Source organism: Xiphophorus couchianus, chromosome 23 (assembly GCF_001444195.1).
Source record: "Xiphophorus couchianus chromosome 23, X_couchianus-1.0, whole genome shotgun sequence".
Classification (NCBI taxonomy): Eukaryota; Metazoa; Chordata; class Actinopteri; order Cyprinodontiformes; family Poeciliidae; genus Xiphophorus; species Xiphophorus couchianus.
Window position 1 is genome coordinate 18480463 of NC_040250.1, and position 18346 is coordinate 18498808.

At 39.7% G+C, this 18346-nt stretch overlaps 1 protein-coding gene across 1 annotated transcript; it reads left to right on the plus strand.

Annotated features, from left to right (window-relative positions):
• Positions 1-339: 339 nt before the first annotated feature.
• On the plus strand, positions 340-16906 carry LOC114139698 (alpha-1A adrenergic receptor-like). Its single transcript, XM_028009758.1, has 2 exons — positions 340-1776; positions 15803-16906. The coding sequence occupies exons 1-2, from the start codon at positions 813-815 to the stop codon at positions 16366-16368; spliced, it is 1530 nt and encodes a 509-aa protein (XP_027865559.1). The 5' UTR covers positions 340-812; the 3' UTR covers positions 16369-16906.
• Positions 16907-18346: the final 1440 nt, after the last annotated feature.

The following is an 18346-nucleotide window of genomic DNA, read 5'->3' on the forward strand; positions in this document are numbered from 1 at the left end:
AGGGAACGCAAAAGTATTGCGAGGTAACGCAAAAGTTTTGCGAGGTAACGCAAAAGAAAAAAAATTCCCCATGTCCCTTAGAGGGCTCCGTAGTAAATAAACAAAATAGTTGAAAGCACAGTTCTATTCCTAATAGGTTATTTCAGCTTGTCTTTGTTTTTTGTTAATTTGCTGTGTTAAAGAAGGCCAAAAAACGCCCTCTAAATCAAGGCAACCATTTACCATGGGGAGGACAAGGGGGAGTTAATGTGCCTTTTGCGCAACACTTTATTTGTTCAATTAGGCAACCTCTTCTGGTGGGAAAAGGGGTGTTCCCGTACATGTCACTACCAGCATAAAGGCGGCTAAGTTGTTCAGGTCTAGCTATAAAATCGCGCAGCTACTGCAACAAATAATAATTTTGTCCTGAAAACGCAAAAATAATTTGCATCGCAACATACAAATTTGTTTAACTGAATTGCATGGTTAAAATAATGAAGAGTCACCTCTCTTTGTGCTGTGCGTCATGCGCACTCTGTCGGCTCGCTTTGGGTATGTTTGGTCAGTTTGTGGCAGTGCTGTGTGTGGGAGAGGAGGAGAGGAGGCAGGAGATGACTGCCACAGCCCTCACTTCTCCACTGAACCCTCATAAATGTGGAAGGAGAGGGATTGCCTGCGAACAGATCGGCTGCTCAATGGACTAATGTGGACTCATGGTTCGGCACTTTTTGAAAGAACCATGTGGACGTAGGGAAGTTTGAGCACTTGCACGCAGTACATACTCTTTAGTTATAGTGATAGAAAGCCTGCTATGGAGCACGTCGTGACTCAAAATGAGTTTGAGCACTGACGATGTAACAAACTTGTGGAAAAATGGTTCCTCCGACCTCGAGTGGAACTCTATGCAGGTCAACTCCACCAACAGCTCCAGGACGAACCACACCGCGTTCGGCGAGCTGGACCTCACCCGCGCCGCCCTGCTCGGCTTGGTGCTGGGGGCGTTCATCGTTTTTGCCATCGCGGGCAACATCCTCGTCATTCTGTCCGTGGTGTGCAACAGGCACCTGCGGACCCCCACCAACTACTTCATCCTTAACCTGGCCATGGCCGACCTGCTGCTGGGGACAACGGTGCTGCCGGTTTCTGCCACCCTGGAGATCCTGGACTATTGGGTGTTCGGCCGGATCTTCTGTGACATCTGGGCTGCGCTGGACGTGCTGTGCTGTACGGCGTCCATCATGAGCCTGTGCGTAATATCCATCGACCGCTACATCGGAGTGAGCCACCCGCTGCAGTACCCGGGTATTGTGACGGAGAGGCGGGCTCTGCTGGCCATGCTCGGGGTCTGGGTGCTCTCGGTGGTCATCTCCATCGGACCTCTGTTCGGCTGGAAGCAGCCGCCGGCACCGGACGACACGGTGTGCCTCATCACAGAGGAGCCGTTTTACGCGCTCTTCTCCTCTCTCGGCTCCTTCTACATCCCGCTCGCCGTCATCCTGGCCATGTACTGCCGCGTTTACATCGTGGCCAAGAGGACCACGAAGAACCTGGAGGCGGGCGTGATGCGGGAGAGGATGAACACCAGCGAGCTGACCCTCAGGATCCACAAGGGCTCTCAGGTGCACGAGGACCCCGGCGCACCGGGCACCGGAAAAGGCCGTGCGCACCAGGCCAGGAGTTCCCTCACTGTGAAGCTCCTGAAATTTTCCCGGGAGAAGAAGGCAGCTAAAACTTTGGGAGTTGTGGTCGGAATGTTCGTCCTATGTTGGCTGCCTTTCTTTCTGGCCCTGCCTATAGGTAGGTTCAGCAGGTCACATCTGACAAAGCGCTCCATTATTCTCTGTTATGATGACAGGTATGTTATAGTCATTTGCAGCCACAATCCTGAACATCCTATAATTTAAGAACTTAACAAAAATATGAAAACAGGGACAATCTGATGTTTCTGAAAACAGCTTAGTGCTGTGGGGCCCCCCACAAAACTCTACACAGATCAGAGTAACAAACGTAGAAACGTCCAAATTAAGCACATGCAAGTGTATCCCAAGAAACCAGAATATCATCAAAAGTGCATTTCAGTAACTGGATTCAAATAGTAAAACTCAGAGGTTACATACACATTCATACATTACATAATTATGAATTCAAACCACTTTGAAGCTGACTGTCTACAAAATGAGATGTCCAAATATATTATTGGAAAATTAAGTGGAAGAAAAAAGTATTTACATGCAGGGAACTCTGCACTGAGGCAGTGATTTATGCTAAAAGAGCCCAAACAAGTATTAAAAGCACAAACTGTACTTAAACCAATTTCTCTGTATTATTATTTTTTAAATGTTCTTCAGCAATATTCTAATTTATTACAAATGTTTTCGCAAGTCTGAAAATATCAGATTCCCCCTAAGTCCTGATTCTAAGCATCAGGACTTAGATTTCTCACTATTTACAGTCCATATATATGCATAAACCAGCAGCATGTACTTACATGCATTTTTTTCTCAGCGCCATAAAATGAAATTGGGGGTCATTTGATGCTGTAGTGCATAAATGTGGATAATATTATAACAATAACAATGACTAATTATTTTAAGCAGGAGAAACAGCCTTAGTGTATCTCTGGTTGTCTATAGATACATTGTAGGAGGAGTTGCAGGCAAAGAGGACAGCAGCTTTGTTGAGACTTCATATTTCTACAAACTGTGGGACACAGTCTGCAAACTCACAGACTTTATGAGATTTTACTCATTTAATTTAGGGACTGTAATAAGTAATGAAACACTTAGGAATTTGAGGAGGAATTCCTACTGAACTTATCCAAACAATTCCTGTTATCCTTTGCTGTATTTCCTCTCTGTTAGTTAATCTGGTTGTGGCCTCCGATCTGCTCAGTTTTCATCAATCTTGCCGAGACTCCATGATGTGACAAACACTAACGGGTCTGTTTCAGAAACTGCAAGTGGAATTAAGCAATGCAAGAAAGGAAAAATGTGGTGAGCAGGTCAGAAAACCCACCAAGTCTTTCTACATATTTATGAGTTGGATAGAAAAGGACCCACCTTTTCTCTATTTTTTAAATATAGGATGTGGCATGAGTTTGTATTTATTCCCTTTTAATCTAATACAGCTACACACATCCAGCAGAACTAACTCCTAACAACTCACCTAATGACAAAAATACTAACCTAATTCTCTGTCTGTGTGTATTAAACTGCGGATAAATACAAGCAGAACATTATTTGGATAAATAGCCAAGAGGTCCATGTTAACTCTGGAGGACCTGCGGAGATTATTCATGCACTCCACACATCTGGATTTTATGGAATACTGGAAAGAGAAATGCAAGAAAGTTAAAAGAAAGCCACAAGAAGTCCCATTTAAAGCTTGCCACAAGTCATGTGGGGGATACAGCAAACATTGAAGAAGGTTCTGTAAAACCTTTTGGCTTGCAGATAACTGCATGTGGAGGAAGAACGGCAATAGAACACACCACCGCCATGGTGAAACATGGTGGTGGCAGCATTATACTGTTGGATTTCTTTTATTCAGCAGGGGCAGGGAAGCCATCAGAGTTAAAGGAAGATGGATAGAGATAAATAGAGGAAAATCCAGGGACAAAACCTTATGGGAGTTTATTTGGTGAGCTGAATAAAAGTGAACAGTTTTTATATGTAAGAAAGAAATTAATAAATGCCACTGTGCAACAGTAGGCTTAGTTTGGTTAGAAATAATTATCAATAAGTGCCAAGGAAAATTGTTAATTGCAATCACAATGAATAAGTTAGATATGATCAGGAATTAATATCCAAAATCTCACAGTTTCTGTCAGTTATTGCTTTCTGACCTGCCTGGTGAGGTTTGGTATTAAATAACAATACGTGGAGTATTAGCAAATTAGCTTTCAAACCTAAGAACTACACGTTCACAGTGATCGAATGGCCTTACTGACTCTGGTGGCAAACCATAGATATCGACTCACAATTTGGCATATGGATGGCAGGTGTGGTAATAAAATTAGCTACTGCGCCACTTAGCAACCCCCATTAGTCCCACATGTGCCTTTGTGTGCCATAAAAGACTGGCAGCCAAACATAAGTAAATCACAATAAACTAAAAAAAAAATGTTTTTATCTGAAGGGTTCTTCTTGGAGCATCTTTGAGTCAAATTCTTATTGCAGAAAATCTGACAGACAGTTTTGGGCTTATTTTGAGATACAGTCTCTGGCTACACAGACAGCAGGCCATACTCTGGATCAAAAGTATCTTCGAAGGTCCAGTTTTTTTACTCGGCCAGCAAGACGTCCATGCGTGTCCACCACAATCAGCTTTTGTGAGCAAAGGCAAAAGAGAGCGGACACTGCTGCAGCCTAAGTTTTGTAGCTCCATAAGATCATTGGGATTCCTGCTGTGCTTGCGCCTTCCTGGAAGTTATCACAAAAATAGCTTAATGCTGTACATTCTGGGATTCATTATTTTTATATTCCCATTTGTTCTCTGTGTGCAGTTTAGCAATTGTTCTCCATGTGGCTCAGTTAGATTCCCAACACCATGTTTCATTTTCCTTCCACTTTATAATTTTGCACTACCTTGTGTTGACCTACCACATAAAATTCCAAAGAAATATATAAAATTTAGTGGTTGTAATGTCACAAAATGTGTTGCTCGCTTGTTTCTTTTTCAAGGCATTACTGCTTCTGTGGAGATTTGCCTCTGTGTGTTTGTCTACCATGGTCAGATGAGAGCGTGCGCATGCCTCAGGCTTTGAGCCTCATATCCTCAAAGATGGAGAGATTGTAGCTTGAAGGTATTCTTGAGATGCCCCAGATTTAGGAGCCTTGAAAGTGCAGATTTCCAGGGAGAGGGGTCAGCCGGAAGGCCCCATTTATGTAACACCATGGGACTGGTGTTACTGCCAAGGAGCCCCTCTCCTCTCCCAATGCTGCGGTCTTCTCCATGCGTAGCATACTGATACACTGAGACAAAGCACTATGCCTCTTTACTTAATGCAGATTTAAAGTAGGCAAGTTCAAGTCTTTCCTGACAGGAAAGTCTTTACAATTCATCTTCTTTGGAAGCTCTCTGCCATAGCTGAATCTTTTAGAAGGTGCACACTTTCTTTACATTTTTTTTTCCATTTTAGTCACTGTTTTTCTCTTTGACTGTGCACCTCAGGTCTCTGGTGATACTTTGGTCTGAATTAAAATTCTCCAAGTCCGATAGGATCGCAGGCAGCACTCTTCTCCTGTTGCTCCCTGAGCGTTTGTTACCTTCCACCCACAGTGTGGGATTTCCGTTTTCACACGTTATTAACCCAGCTTTCTTCAACTGCATGCTGTCACCGATAGGCGATGTGAGCTGACGGGGTTCCAGCTCGCAGAGTGTGTGTGTGAGAGGGGGGGAGGGTGGTTTCCATACATGAAATGCATAGGTTGAATGTGTGTTTGTGTGCAGGTTGGTTCATGCATTTCTCTCAGGATTTTGTCAGTGAGGCTGGACATGGTTCCCTCTTGTCCATCTCTGTAGATTTTTAGATTGCACAGATGAAAGTAAGGCTGCGTGCTTCCAGACAGAGCTACATTGACCTTAGGTCTGAAAGGTCACAACCCCTGAGTACCGCTTGACAAACTATGTGACCCCCTCCCCCGTTCTTCCCGCGTCATTACTGATCTACCCTGTCTGGCTCAGATTTTGTAAATACCATGGTTTATTGAACATAAATGGCAAGCAGACAACCAGGGTTGACTCATTTGTTCTGAGTTTTTAACTTCTGTGTTGCCTTTTATGCTTTCAACTTGAATCAAATTATGTCAAGATTGTAAGAAAATAGATCAAAGATTTTTTATAATGTTAGTGGTATTCCAAGCCTTCAACTACTGATCAAAAGCAGCCCCAAAAAACTCAATCAGTCTCAGAACAAACGCGGATTTAATGTTGGGTTACGTCACATTCCTGTATCTTAGTATGCAAAAGAAAATACTGTATATCAAAAATCTAATTACAGCCATGGAGAGGAATTATAAGGGAGTAAAACTAAATTTACTTGTTTAAAACTCCAGTCACTTAATTATTATTTTTTTTTTTTTGCCATATAGTCTACAAGGTTTTACTCTGCTGTTTGGCTTGGCATGTCAGATTATCTCCATCCATTTCTATGAATGTTTATATCCTTTTTATTTTATTTTCAAATTTTCCACATTTTGTATTACAGTAAAAATGCATCAAATGTAAATAATATTACATATTATTTTTAGCAAATACAAAGCTTAAAAGTGTTGCATATATTTGTATTTAGTTCCCCTGAGTCAATAATTTTGAGAACCACCTCATGTTGCAGTTACAGCTGAACGCTTATACCAGCTTTGCACATAGAGACAGAAGATTTTCCCCCAATTCTTCGGTGCAAAACAGATCAAGATGTCTGGAGAGATTCTGTGAACAATAAGTTTCAAGTATTTGGAACATTTTTCTGTTGGATTCAGGTCTGGACTTTGACTAAGTCATTCTAAGCCATTAAAAGAATTTTTATCTAACATTTCCATTGTGTTTTTGGCAGTGTTTGGGGTCTTTGACCTGCTGAAGCAGAAGTCTATCTCAGGTCTTTTGCCGTCTCTAACAGGCTTTTTTTTTTTTTAAACATACTGTGCTCTATTTAGTTCAATTCATCTTCATCGGGTATTTGTTGAAGAAAATGCTTCTGACATCATGATGTTGCCACCACTTTTTTGAGGCATAAAGACAGATTTTATCCTCTCTTTGATAAAGGATAGATTTGTGAAGTGCATGACTTACAGTTGTCCTGTCATCAGATTTGCCAGCTTGATATGTGACTCTCTGCCACAGATCTCTTGGCTGATTCCCTGATTAATGCTCTCCTTTTGTGTGATCTGTCAGTTTAGATGAACTGCTGTGTCTTTTTAGGTTTGTGGTGTCACAATCTCTTTCCATTTTTTGATACTGCATTGAACTGTGCTCAGTGAGATGTTCAAAGCTTTGGATAATGTTTTATAATCTAACTCTGTTTTGAACCCCTCTCCCCTGACCTTTCCACTGGGTTCTTTGGTGTTCATGAAGCCGTTTCTTCACTAATGTTTTTTAATGCCCATCAGAGGCCTTTGTAGTTTAACTTGATTTATACACAGATGAGATTACACACAATTGACTCTAATTTTTGTGATTTCTGAAGGCAATTGATCCCAATATTTAGAGACAAAAATTGTAAAAGGTGTCCAAATACAAAATGCATTTTGGATTTTTAAAAACTTACCAGCAGCGCTCATTCTCCGCCTCCTGCTGGCCAAGAGATTTCATCCTCTTTCATGCTTGATTTTTATTTTCCAACCAACATCTGAGCAGTTTTTCATCTTTTTTTAAAAAAAACACAAGTTCAGTCTGCCAATTTTTACCAGCAACTTCCTATTTTCCTAACTTTCCTCTATTCATTTTTTAATTTTTGGTATGAGGCCATATCACTTCTGACATTCAGCCAACAAGTGTTTCTCAAGGAGCAAAGAAGCTGAGTTAGGTGGCCTTGTAAGCATAAAAACACAGATTTCCATCTGAGCTTCCATTGTTTATTATGCCATTATTTCTAAATACAGCTCTATTCAATTCTAGTTTAAATAAAAATAAAACCAAGATGTTTTTTTACCACAGATAAAAAGAAATATTGTATATGTATCCTATTTACTTGACTTACTCTGTTTTAAACCCTTATCTTTGCAAAGATCAGCTCAGGACTAGCCTCATGTTAAACAGCTGGGGATTTTTTCTGAAAAACATACATTCATATCATCATGGTAAACATTTATAGCTCTTTTTTTTATGTTTATTTCAGTAAGGATATGATGAGCATTCTTAAAGTACATTACCAGATTTTAAAAAATGCTTCATAAATTCTCCAAATTTCTTAAAGTGCATAAATTACTTTAATGCTTTAAATCAAAACTGTTATATTAAAATACAAGAGTTACACAATTTAAGCAATCGGTTAGGGTCAAGTGAGGATATATGCGTGAATACTAGTACAAACATTTTAATTAATCATTAAGATCATGATTTCTCTCACAACTGCCTGCTTGTGCTGTGTACATCTCCTGTGCTATATCATACTTTTAAAAAAAGCATAACAGGCAACACTCCTTTAGTTTCCATGCTTTAACTTTCCAAACAGCCACCTTTCTCCCATGCAACCAAAGCCATATGTAGGAATGTCAGAGAGACCACAGAAACAGGTGAGGGAGGGGCACTAGAACTGGCAGACTAGTCAGGATAGAGGGAAAGATAAATGCAGGGATGTACATAAACAACCTGGATGAAAACTTGCTCCAGAGCATCTTGACCTCATGCATCATACAGCAGGATGGATTTCCTCCAGATGGGACTGATGGGAAGATGGATGGAGCTAAAGCTGGAAAAAACCTGCTAGTGGCTGAACTTTGTAGACTGGAAACTTTGTATCCAGGATAAGAACCTAATACATCCAACCAGATCTACAATGGGATGATTCGATGAAGTCAATCCCAGACCTAAACCTAGGTGATGCTCTCCATCCAAACTGTCTGAGCTCCAACTATTTCGCAAAAAAGATTTTTGTCAAAATTCCAATAAGATCTAAACAACTTAAGGTGTTTAGATTCAGTCGTTTTAACAACTACTGGATCAGTTGAGCTATCAACAAATGCACAACACCGTGTTCCGCTTTCTTCGCGAAACATTTGGACAGCAGCTGTGCACTGCTTTGTGTTGGTCTGTTATCTACAACAGTCAACAAAATGCATGGAAGGTCGTCAGTAGACTAAAAGTGCCTGCTTGTGCTGTGTACATGAAAGAAAAATTTATCTCCATCGTGCATATTAACGTTTTGAGCTTTGATTTTTACAAGACCGTTTTGTCATCGTGATAGCTGAATAATCATTCAATCAAGAAGTAGATGCTTAGCGTGATGGATGAGTGCATTCATGTTCTCTCCTCTTTATTGCAACCCACCTCCAGTGAATCAGTCCAAATGACAAGAAGAGCAAGACTCATGAAATCAATGGTTCAATAACTTCATAAACAGAAGATTTTTGTCAAGAGATGCTTAGAACAGCTCAGTTTATAGACATGGAACAATTTACTATGACTTGGAACTCTAAAGCTTCATGATGTCCATTTCATCCTCATTAATACACCCTGTTAAACTCTACCCTCACTGATTTAACAGCATTCATTAAGAGTTTTATAGATTATACTCAATTTGCAGAACAGAGACCCATCAGTGGAGACATTTGTCATGCATCTCAATGCCCCCCTCCCCTCGCTTTCTCATCCTCGCAGCCCAAACAAAGAGGAATGATCAGTGGGCTGCATGTGTTACATCCTAACGCAGCTTTTTAACACCCAGAACGAGCACAAATATCCTGCGAAGGCGCCGTAAACTGTGCCGTCCAAATGCGAAATTTTAGCAGAAACCAGCACTCGCGTATCCTCCTTTATGAAAATGTGAAATTTATGGGGGGGTTTTCTGTGCATTTTTCATTGAGCAGATGATCAGCTGTGCACCAGGATAACCGATGGGATTTTTTTAGAAGAGGGAAAATAATGAGAGGGCAGCATGTCAAAGCGATGTATAAAAAAGGTGGCAGGGAAGAGCAGTAGGGTCTGTGGGGCAGGAGGAAGGTGAAGGCAAGGGGTCTCTGGGTTGTCAGTGTGATTTCCTAAAAATATCCCAACACTGCGGTTTGACTGAAAGCTCTGTGTGAGGGCCGTAGTGCTTTCAATCTGAGCCACATTAATCATGTTTATAGGTGTTATGAAACAGAATTTGTGAGTTTCAGAGGGAGAAGTTTGTGTGCGTGTATGTGGGCATGTGTGTTTTAGCATTTCTCACCTTGTAAGGCCCCTTTTTCCAACAAATACTACATGTGAAGACCCACAGCTCCTTATGGGCCCAAAGCCAGGGGCCCAATAAGAAGAAGTTCTGTTTTTAGATTAGAGCTTAGGTTTAGGTTAAGGTGTGAATTGAGTTTTGGTTACATTTAGGGTATAGAAATTAATGAAAATGAAAGGAAGTGATTGCAGAGCTTTTGTGGGGATAGAAAGACATACTCTGTGCGTGCGCGCGCGCGTGTGTGTGTGTGCGCTTCACATGGCAGAGAATAGGCATCGCTCCTTCCAATTAGCGAGAATAACAGGATGCAGAGTTTTGTTAAGATGTTCCTGTGTTTCGGAGTGAGATGTGTGTGTGCCTGTCCTCAGGAAGGAGGTGCGAGCGGTCCTCTTAACAGAAGAACCCAAGACCACCACCCACATCAAACCTCCCGCAGTTATCTGCTGTATATTTATACCATTGTCTCGCAGCTCAAGCCCATCGCATCCTCCTATACTATAGGCTCTGAACATAAACACTCCTGAAAGGACAAAAATGGAGCGAGTTCACATGGAACTTAAACAAACAAATATGTTCCTAATGTGGCTACAGGCCACTCCGCCGTTATCCTGTGTTTCCTACTATTTATCCCCCATGCTTGTGTAACGGAGATCCATGAACGTGATGGCCTAGGCCCACCTCTTTATTTTTTAATAGAGGCCAAGATTTTTATTAGCTCCTCCCGGGAGGAAGGTAGCATGTCCGTGTTTGTCTCGGGCCATCAGAAGAGCTTTTAAATTAAGTGGGGATTCAGAGTGATTCGCTTTGCTTTCATCTAATGCGTCGGTTCCCTGGATTTGAATCTAAATACTTCTGCTCTATAATGCAAGCTGTAACAGAATATTATTTCATTATTTGTTGCCTTAAGCAGCAGATTAATACATATTCTTATCTAGAGGCCCAGAAAACTGCAAAAAGTACAGAAGTACAGAATCTGATATTAAGCTTTTTACTGGTCTGGATAAGCAAAGGAAAACACATTTGGCATTAATACCAATTTTATGTCCGTTCTACTATCCATCCATTCATTCTTTGGATTTTCTTTTAGCTATAGAAGCCTGGATATGTTATAAAATGTTTCAATAAGGTTTCCACTAATATTTCCAGTTTTCTTTCAGTCTGATCTGTCAAAACTGATGGTCCTTATTAGGATTATGAAGCAGACACATTTTTTAAAGTGTTTTAAGTAAACTTGATGCTTTTAAGTACATTTAAGGTTTCAAACGTGAACTATTACTTGAAAAATAGGGTGGGATTTATTAGTTTGTAATTGAACAGCAAATGAAGGAATTAAAAGGCTATCTCCACTTTTGAATCAAAACATAAGCTCTTAACGGCCATTGAATTTTTGTTTTGTTAAACTCAAGACAATCTGCATCAAATGACATGCTGTTAGTTGAAGCTTTGGACGTTTAATGCATTTACTTAACAGAATAAAAAAAGTTGAAACATTTTATGTTAAGAAACGGGCCTTCTTCAATTATCACTTTGGGTACAACTTTTCTTTTAAAAATTCATTAGTCTCTCATAAAAAATGCCAGATGGATGTTTTACTCCGTCTGTAATAAATTGAGATCTTAACTTTGGCTTAGTTGTTCCCGTATTGCCACGGTGTTTTCTTCAAGGTACGTGTGTTTGATGGCTGTCCACTGTGAACAGCATTAAATGGAGGATTTTATCGCTACACTTCTTAGTTCTGACTGGTCTTTTGCTGACTATTGTGGAAAAAAACAAACCCTCAGCACGATGCCATCTCCTTGTTTAGCTGTAGAATACTGACGTGATGATGCTCAGTTACATAGCTTAGGACAAAAGTTAAGCTCATTTGAATTTCACAATGTTAAATGAATACGTTTCTCATAGTACCAAAGTTGTAGCAAAACGCAATCAAGGCCTGTTCAGTAAACTATAGTTGTATCTGCACCACACATTCCCTTCCTGAGTGTTCCCATATCTCTACAAGCCCTGATTGTTTCTGAATGTTGGTTTTTATGACCATCATGTTGTGAGTTACCATCCTGATAGTCAAAACATTTGCTTCCCTGATTGCACTTTTGGCTTGAAGGCTAGATTTAGGAAGACAAATGCAGCCGTGTTCCAGAAATCTTTCATCCCTCCCCAAAAAATCTGTACCTTCACGCAATCCTGTCTGACAGAACAAATCCCTCTTGATCTCATTGCCTTGTTGATGCAGTGCTGGTGCTTAGTTTGAAATGCATCACAAACCGTGACAACTGATGTAAACAAGCGTCTGCCTTCTAAATAATGTCTAACAAATTTGATCAGGCACAGATATGCAGTGCACCAAATGTCTATTTTTTTGTGTCATAGTAGAAATAGTTATGACTGATTGATTGGTCTGAATTGTGAGAACATTTGTTTTGCAATTAGTTTAGAATAAATTAAGAGATTTAAAAATAAATCGCAGTCTTTCAATTAACTTTAACCCAAAATGTCCTACCTCTTATTCAAACATGGGATAGAATGAAACTTATGCAAAATAGTCCTGGATAAGTCTAGCACAGCTTCGCTATGTTACACAAACACGTTAAGCTGAAATATTTAACATAAATTATCTGTTTTTATTTAAACAAACAAAAAAACGATCCTTTTTACCACTGCTAAAATAAGCAAAACCTTAATTATATCCACCAGCTGTTTCTACTTAAGGAGAAATGTTTCATTTAAATTAGGGATGCATGATATATTGCAACTAAAACTGCCATCAGCTGATGTTAAGTCATTTTTTATCATGTCTGTATAGTTTTGACAAATAAAACTGGGCCAACATTAAATAATCATTTTGATCTTTCTGGAGGGTGAGAGAAGAGATTGGTGTTTGTTTGGTCATGCTACGGATCAGGACAGGACTTTGGGGAACTGAAGCAGAAAAGCAGTGGTGAAGTCAGCAGTGTGGTAATTTTCTTTTTCCAAGATGTTGAAAGGACAGTAAAGTATATGTAATATATACAATGAGTAATCGCAAATAGCAGCAATGTTATTATTGGATATTGATATCAGCTGAAATTTTAATATCAGTGCATCCCTAATTTAAAACTAAATAAATAAATGCTGCTATTAATAATTAATACTCAATTGTTTCCATGAAAAATAAATAAATAAATTTTTTTAATGGGGAGCTTATTTTGTCAATCACAGTTAATGTATTTATCTGTTTACCTTTTCATTCATAATGGTGTTTAAGTTGCTAAAATGGTCTGAAAAGTTGCTAATTATTGTGACAAAGTGCCAAGTTGGCAACTGAGCTTCTTTCGTTCTGACCACAACCCGGCCCACCACTCCACTCATCCCCACGCTTCGCCGAGGCTCTCAGTGTCTCTTTGCTCCGTCCACTTAGTTGGAGTCTTTTCAATACTTATCAGGGGCGCGGTTTTACTTTCACAGGGGCATGATTTAACATCCAACTCTATTCTGGCCGGTGTCGTACCAAGGTAGTTATCCTAGTAAATAGTCTTATGGTTTTTATTTTGATAAATTAACTTTAGCAAAATAAAATAGAGTAAACTATTAGATTAATTTTATATTTGTGTATTTTTTTTAAAGTTTTATTTTCAGCTGTAGTGACATATTTGACAGTGGTCAGACCAGGCAGCGGGTTGAGAATCAGAGAGAAGACAGGCCAACAGGCCGGGACTCGAACCTGTGACAGCCACTTCTAGGACTAAGGACTCAGTATATGGGTCACAAGTTTTAGTCCAGCTCCACTGCAGTGCCCTCTGCAGAATATTTTACATTTTTAATTTGTGCTTTCATAAACTGGGAGTTTAGCAATCTGATTTAAGCTTCTTTGGGCTGGTAAGAGTTCCACGTTTAAGTGATGAAAAATCATTTGGTCTGTAGTTGTTTGGGTCATTTGGTTCCATTGCACACTTCAATAGAACCACTACAGACAAATTTGGGTTAATTTCCTGCCTAGTTGAGTAAATGAGAAGCTAAATGGTTGTAGCCAACACACCAGTCTGGAAAAACTGATCTCTGAAATCAGACATTAAATGCTCTTAAGAACCAATGAAAAAAGTTTCCTTTAACACTTGATCCTTTAGGGCTTGCGACAAAAGCACTCGTTACCATCAGAATTCATCAGGATCTGATGCCTAAACTGAGATGGATTAAGACAGGCTCTCTCTGCAGAGGCATACCCTGTATCCCAGTCATCCTCGTCACTCACACAGTCATGCAGTCACATTTAAGTGGGTTTCCAGAAAGGGGGGGAAAAAAATCGTGAAAATACCAGCTGCTTAGAAAAAACGCTGGCAGCTCAGGAGGCCAAGACAACTCTATCTGGTTCATCTAAGCCTCAAAAACACTCAAGGTAGAGATTTTGTTTATGGGATTATCATCCAGAACAACAGTAAGCATGTGCATGCAGACCCCTCACCTTCATCATTCAACAAGTGTCAGTGAAATATAAAACATGCAGTACTATATGGAATCATTCAAGCCGTCTTTCCGATGTTCCTATTAAAGTCAAACCGAGGTGCCTCCACCCGTCTGTCATACATTACCAGAACTAATTTCACACTTGAAATCCTGAAATTACAATAAATCTTCAGCCTCTCCGGGAGCCTGATATTAATGTAAGAACGTGGGTCGCTTTAATTTAAGAACTCTTCACATTTGCCTGCATGCGAACACATAATGTCTCTGTTTCACACTAATCCTGCTCTTGCTGTGCGTATTAATGGACTTTTTTTCATCTACTTCCTCTTATCTCCTCCGCACTTTTGTCTGTTATTCTCATGTATTAACTCTCCACCGCATCGAGGAACAAGTATCATCAAGTGTAGATTGATACAAGTGCAGAAGTCATTAATTTTTAAACATTATAAGCCTGCTCCAATAAGTTACGCTCAGGACTGTCTTCCTGAGCGCTACACGCAACATTAACCTGTGTTAGTTTGTGTGTGGAAGGCAGAAGTGTTACTGCCCTTTAAGCTTCATAACCTCTCCCTAAAACCTACCATTTCATTTAATGATTGCATCTCAAATAATAAAACACTCCCACAGAATTAAAGAGGAATCCAAGATTGGATAAATCTTTGTACTTTTTAAAAATATTTTACAATGTTTCATTTAGATAAGCACATAACCCGTTTATAAAAGGTATTTCTAAATACAAAATCTGTCTTTTGTTGGATAATGTTTTGTAGTGGTGACGTTTCGATTCACTCTGTGTAAAACGTTTTAATCAATGCTGCCACCTGCTGGATAAATATGGATCAATCCTAAACATGAAACCAAGAGTTACACGCAGTCCAGTTATGTTTTTGCGTTATGTTTCTATAATTACATTTTGTCATTTGAAATAATCTAGGCTCAGCATGTTCACTCAAAGAGGTTTAGAATAAAAGTTTTTCCCCATTTCAGTGTGTAATTTTTAGCACAAAAAATTTATAAAATGAATCTTTGGACTCTTCCTTTTTAAGCATTTCATCAAAAAATGTCTGATGAAACATTTCAAAAAAATTTTGTTTGATGAAAAATGTTCAAACAACATTTTGGCTCTAAAAGCAACAATATTCTTAGGTATTGTTTAAAAAAAAAAAGATCATGTTGTAAAGTTTATGTTTAGTTTAACAACCTAAAGCATTGTTGGAGTGGTTTATCTGAACTGGAGGAGTACAGTTTGACCATAGTTCACCGAGTTGTCAACATGAGCACAAAACCGTGTTGTATCTCTAATTTTATCACCAAGTGTCCAGAAGCATGGGACTGGCCTGACTCATTTAAGACCAATAAAAACAGAATGTTTATGTTGAATAACCAAAACACTGAGTCATTATTTATTTTGAGGTTCTTTTTGATGAAAAAATTGGCCTGTAGAGAGTAAGATTTTCTGTACAAAATAGTCTGCTGTTTTCCACTGATCCATCTCCTTTTATCTGTTGTCCTCAGGGTCCTTTAATGTGCATCTGCGGCCACCTGAGACCCTCTTCAAAGTCATCTTCTGGCTGGGCTACTTCAACAGTTGCCTGAATCCTATCATCTACCCCTGTTACAGCCGTGAGTTCAAGCTGGCCTTCATCCGGATCCTGAGGTGCCACTGCCATCAGCAGAAACGCCCCGGCTGGAGAACGTACAACTACCGCTCCTCCACCTTCCGCTCCTCTGGAAACTCACGGAAGGGCTCAACGGATCACACCTCCAACTGGCTGAACGGGAGTCAGCGCACCCTGCCGTCGTCTGCCAGCCCCAGCCCCAGCTACCTGAGCCAGGGCCTCCCTCCGTGCCCAGAGGGAGAAACGTTGTACATTTGGGGAGCCACCACCTCAGCACCCTCCACACCCAACCTGCTGCCTGGCAGCCCGGCAGACTGCGAGCAGGGAGGCGTGAGAGGCAACGGCAGAGAGGGGAAACGGGCAGAGGGGACCGCTGGAGGTGTGTTTTCTTTCACCTTTAGGAACATTAAAGACAAGCGAGGGCTCAACAGGGACATCATCATGCCTGACGACAAGGTGTGACTGCAGGCAGCTTCTGATTTACAGATTAGCGGAGTACACGCTTTGCAGATTTCACTGTACATGGCTTGTGTTGCTTCATCCATCAGTGGCATGTCTTCAGTGATTAGTTTGAGGAGCTGATCTGTTCATTTACTCTTCATTTCTGTGTTTGTAATTGGTGAAAGGTTTCTCTCAGTGAGCAGTGACCACTACGATGTTCAAATATACCCGTTTTTTTCTGCCCTGTTTGGATCATAAAGAGAACTGCATGTCATTTTAGATGTACGTTGGAGAAACCTAAGCTAAATCATTTCAAACATTTTTAGCTTCGACTCATCGTGTTTTCTGTAAAAAAGACTGATTTGTAAAATCAAAGCAACCTCTTGTAACACAAAGAGCGGCCAGGCATTAGACGACCTTTCTGTTGCAGTTGTCTGATATTGTGGTATTTTGTGAAAATAAAATATTGTGTGTATTTTTCTGCTGTGCGCACAATCTTCAAATATATTGTGTGTGTTTGTAGAAATGTGATGGAAAAAATAAAATATAAAATTCCAATTTGATGTGTAACAACTTAATATCTCTGTGGGAGAAAATGCTATAATGTATGTTAAACTGAACCTTAAGGATTAGAGGGAAAACAAATTGGCGTGGACAAAATTCATAAACCACATATCACCTGCGAGGTGACTAATGAAATTTTTACTTTTATCACGTTTGGAGAAGTTATTTTGTCATTTAAAGACTGAAGATGATGTAGCAGACACTCTTAAAAGTAACATCAACCTTCACAATTTTTGGCAGCCTATCACAAATACATTCTGAAACTAAATTTACAAAAATTGAACCTATAAACTTTGCACTTTTGTTTTAATTAAGGAAGATACGAGTCAGATGATTATTCTCTGGGAAACTCATTAAAAGAATGCAGACAGATCAAACACAATAACAGGAGGGGTTGTTTCTCCACAAAGTGAGTCTTTGTTTTATACCAAATCCACGTGTAATGATTCTTGCTAAAAAAAAGAAAAAATCTGAGTTTCTTTTGAACAAAGAAGAAACTTTATTAAGAAGAATATAAGAATCACTTATATTCCAAGTTTAAATTAAACTTAGAATATAAATCTGTAGTCAAATACAAAAAGCTAGAAAAGGGAGAAAATACAAATTCTCTTCGAAAGAGACATTTTTGTTGACTTGTAGGAAACTGGTCAAACGATACACTAAAAGACTTGAAGCTGTACTGCAGCAGAAAATAGCTCTTGAAATAATTCTTTTATAAACCTTTATTAAAATACAGATCCCTTTCTTTCCACTTAAACCTCATCAGTCTCACACACATGATTTTAAATGTATTCTGTACTGCAAACAGGAAGTCACAGGAGAGATAACAATGCTGCTTCTGTTTCTGAAGTTCCTGTCAAAGGTCGGGATGCAGAACTCTGAAGCAACAGAGCGAATCAACAGCTAAAGATGCAACTCAGGGAGGAACATGGTTGTATTTAACACACCAGAGGCACAAAAATAGTGCAAAGGGTGATTTGTAATGTAGCTAGAATTTTTTTTTTACAATATACAGGATAAACTTCCATTAAATAACTGGTTAAATTTTCCATTAGCCACAAACATTTCCAAATAAGTTGAGGATTACATTAATTCAAAAATGTCCACAAGCAGTAATAGTCCAGTTCTGTTTTACTAATCCAAGAATCAAAAGACTGAATCAGTCTTTAGCAGGTTTAGATCAGTATTTCTACATTCCAGACCTCACGCCCCCATGCTTTGCATGTTCTAGGTGTTTCCCCTCTGCCACACACCTGGATTTAATCTGTGGGTGATTAACAGCCTTCTGCAGTACTTGACCGCTGCAGAAGGCTGTTAATTAGCTGTTCTGGAATAGAAGCACATCATAATATAAAATTAAAGACAAGCGACTTGAAATGATTTAAAGCTCACCTGCAGCAGCCAGCCCTAAACATCCTTATCCACCACATGCTCT

Excerpts from the sequence above, each read along its gene's own strand:
- LOC114139698 (XM_028009758.1), top strand. The coding sequence starts at position 813 with ATGAGTTTGAGCACTGACGATGTAACAAACTTGTGGAAAAATGGTTCC. Across the intron at positions 1,777-15,802 it reads CTTTCTGGCCCTGCCTATAG|GGTCCTTTAATGTGCATCTG; the intron begins GTAGGTTCAGCA and ends TGTTGTCCTCAG.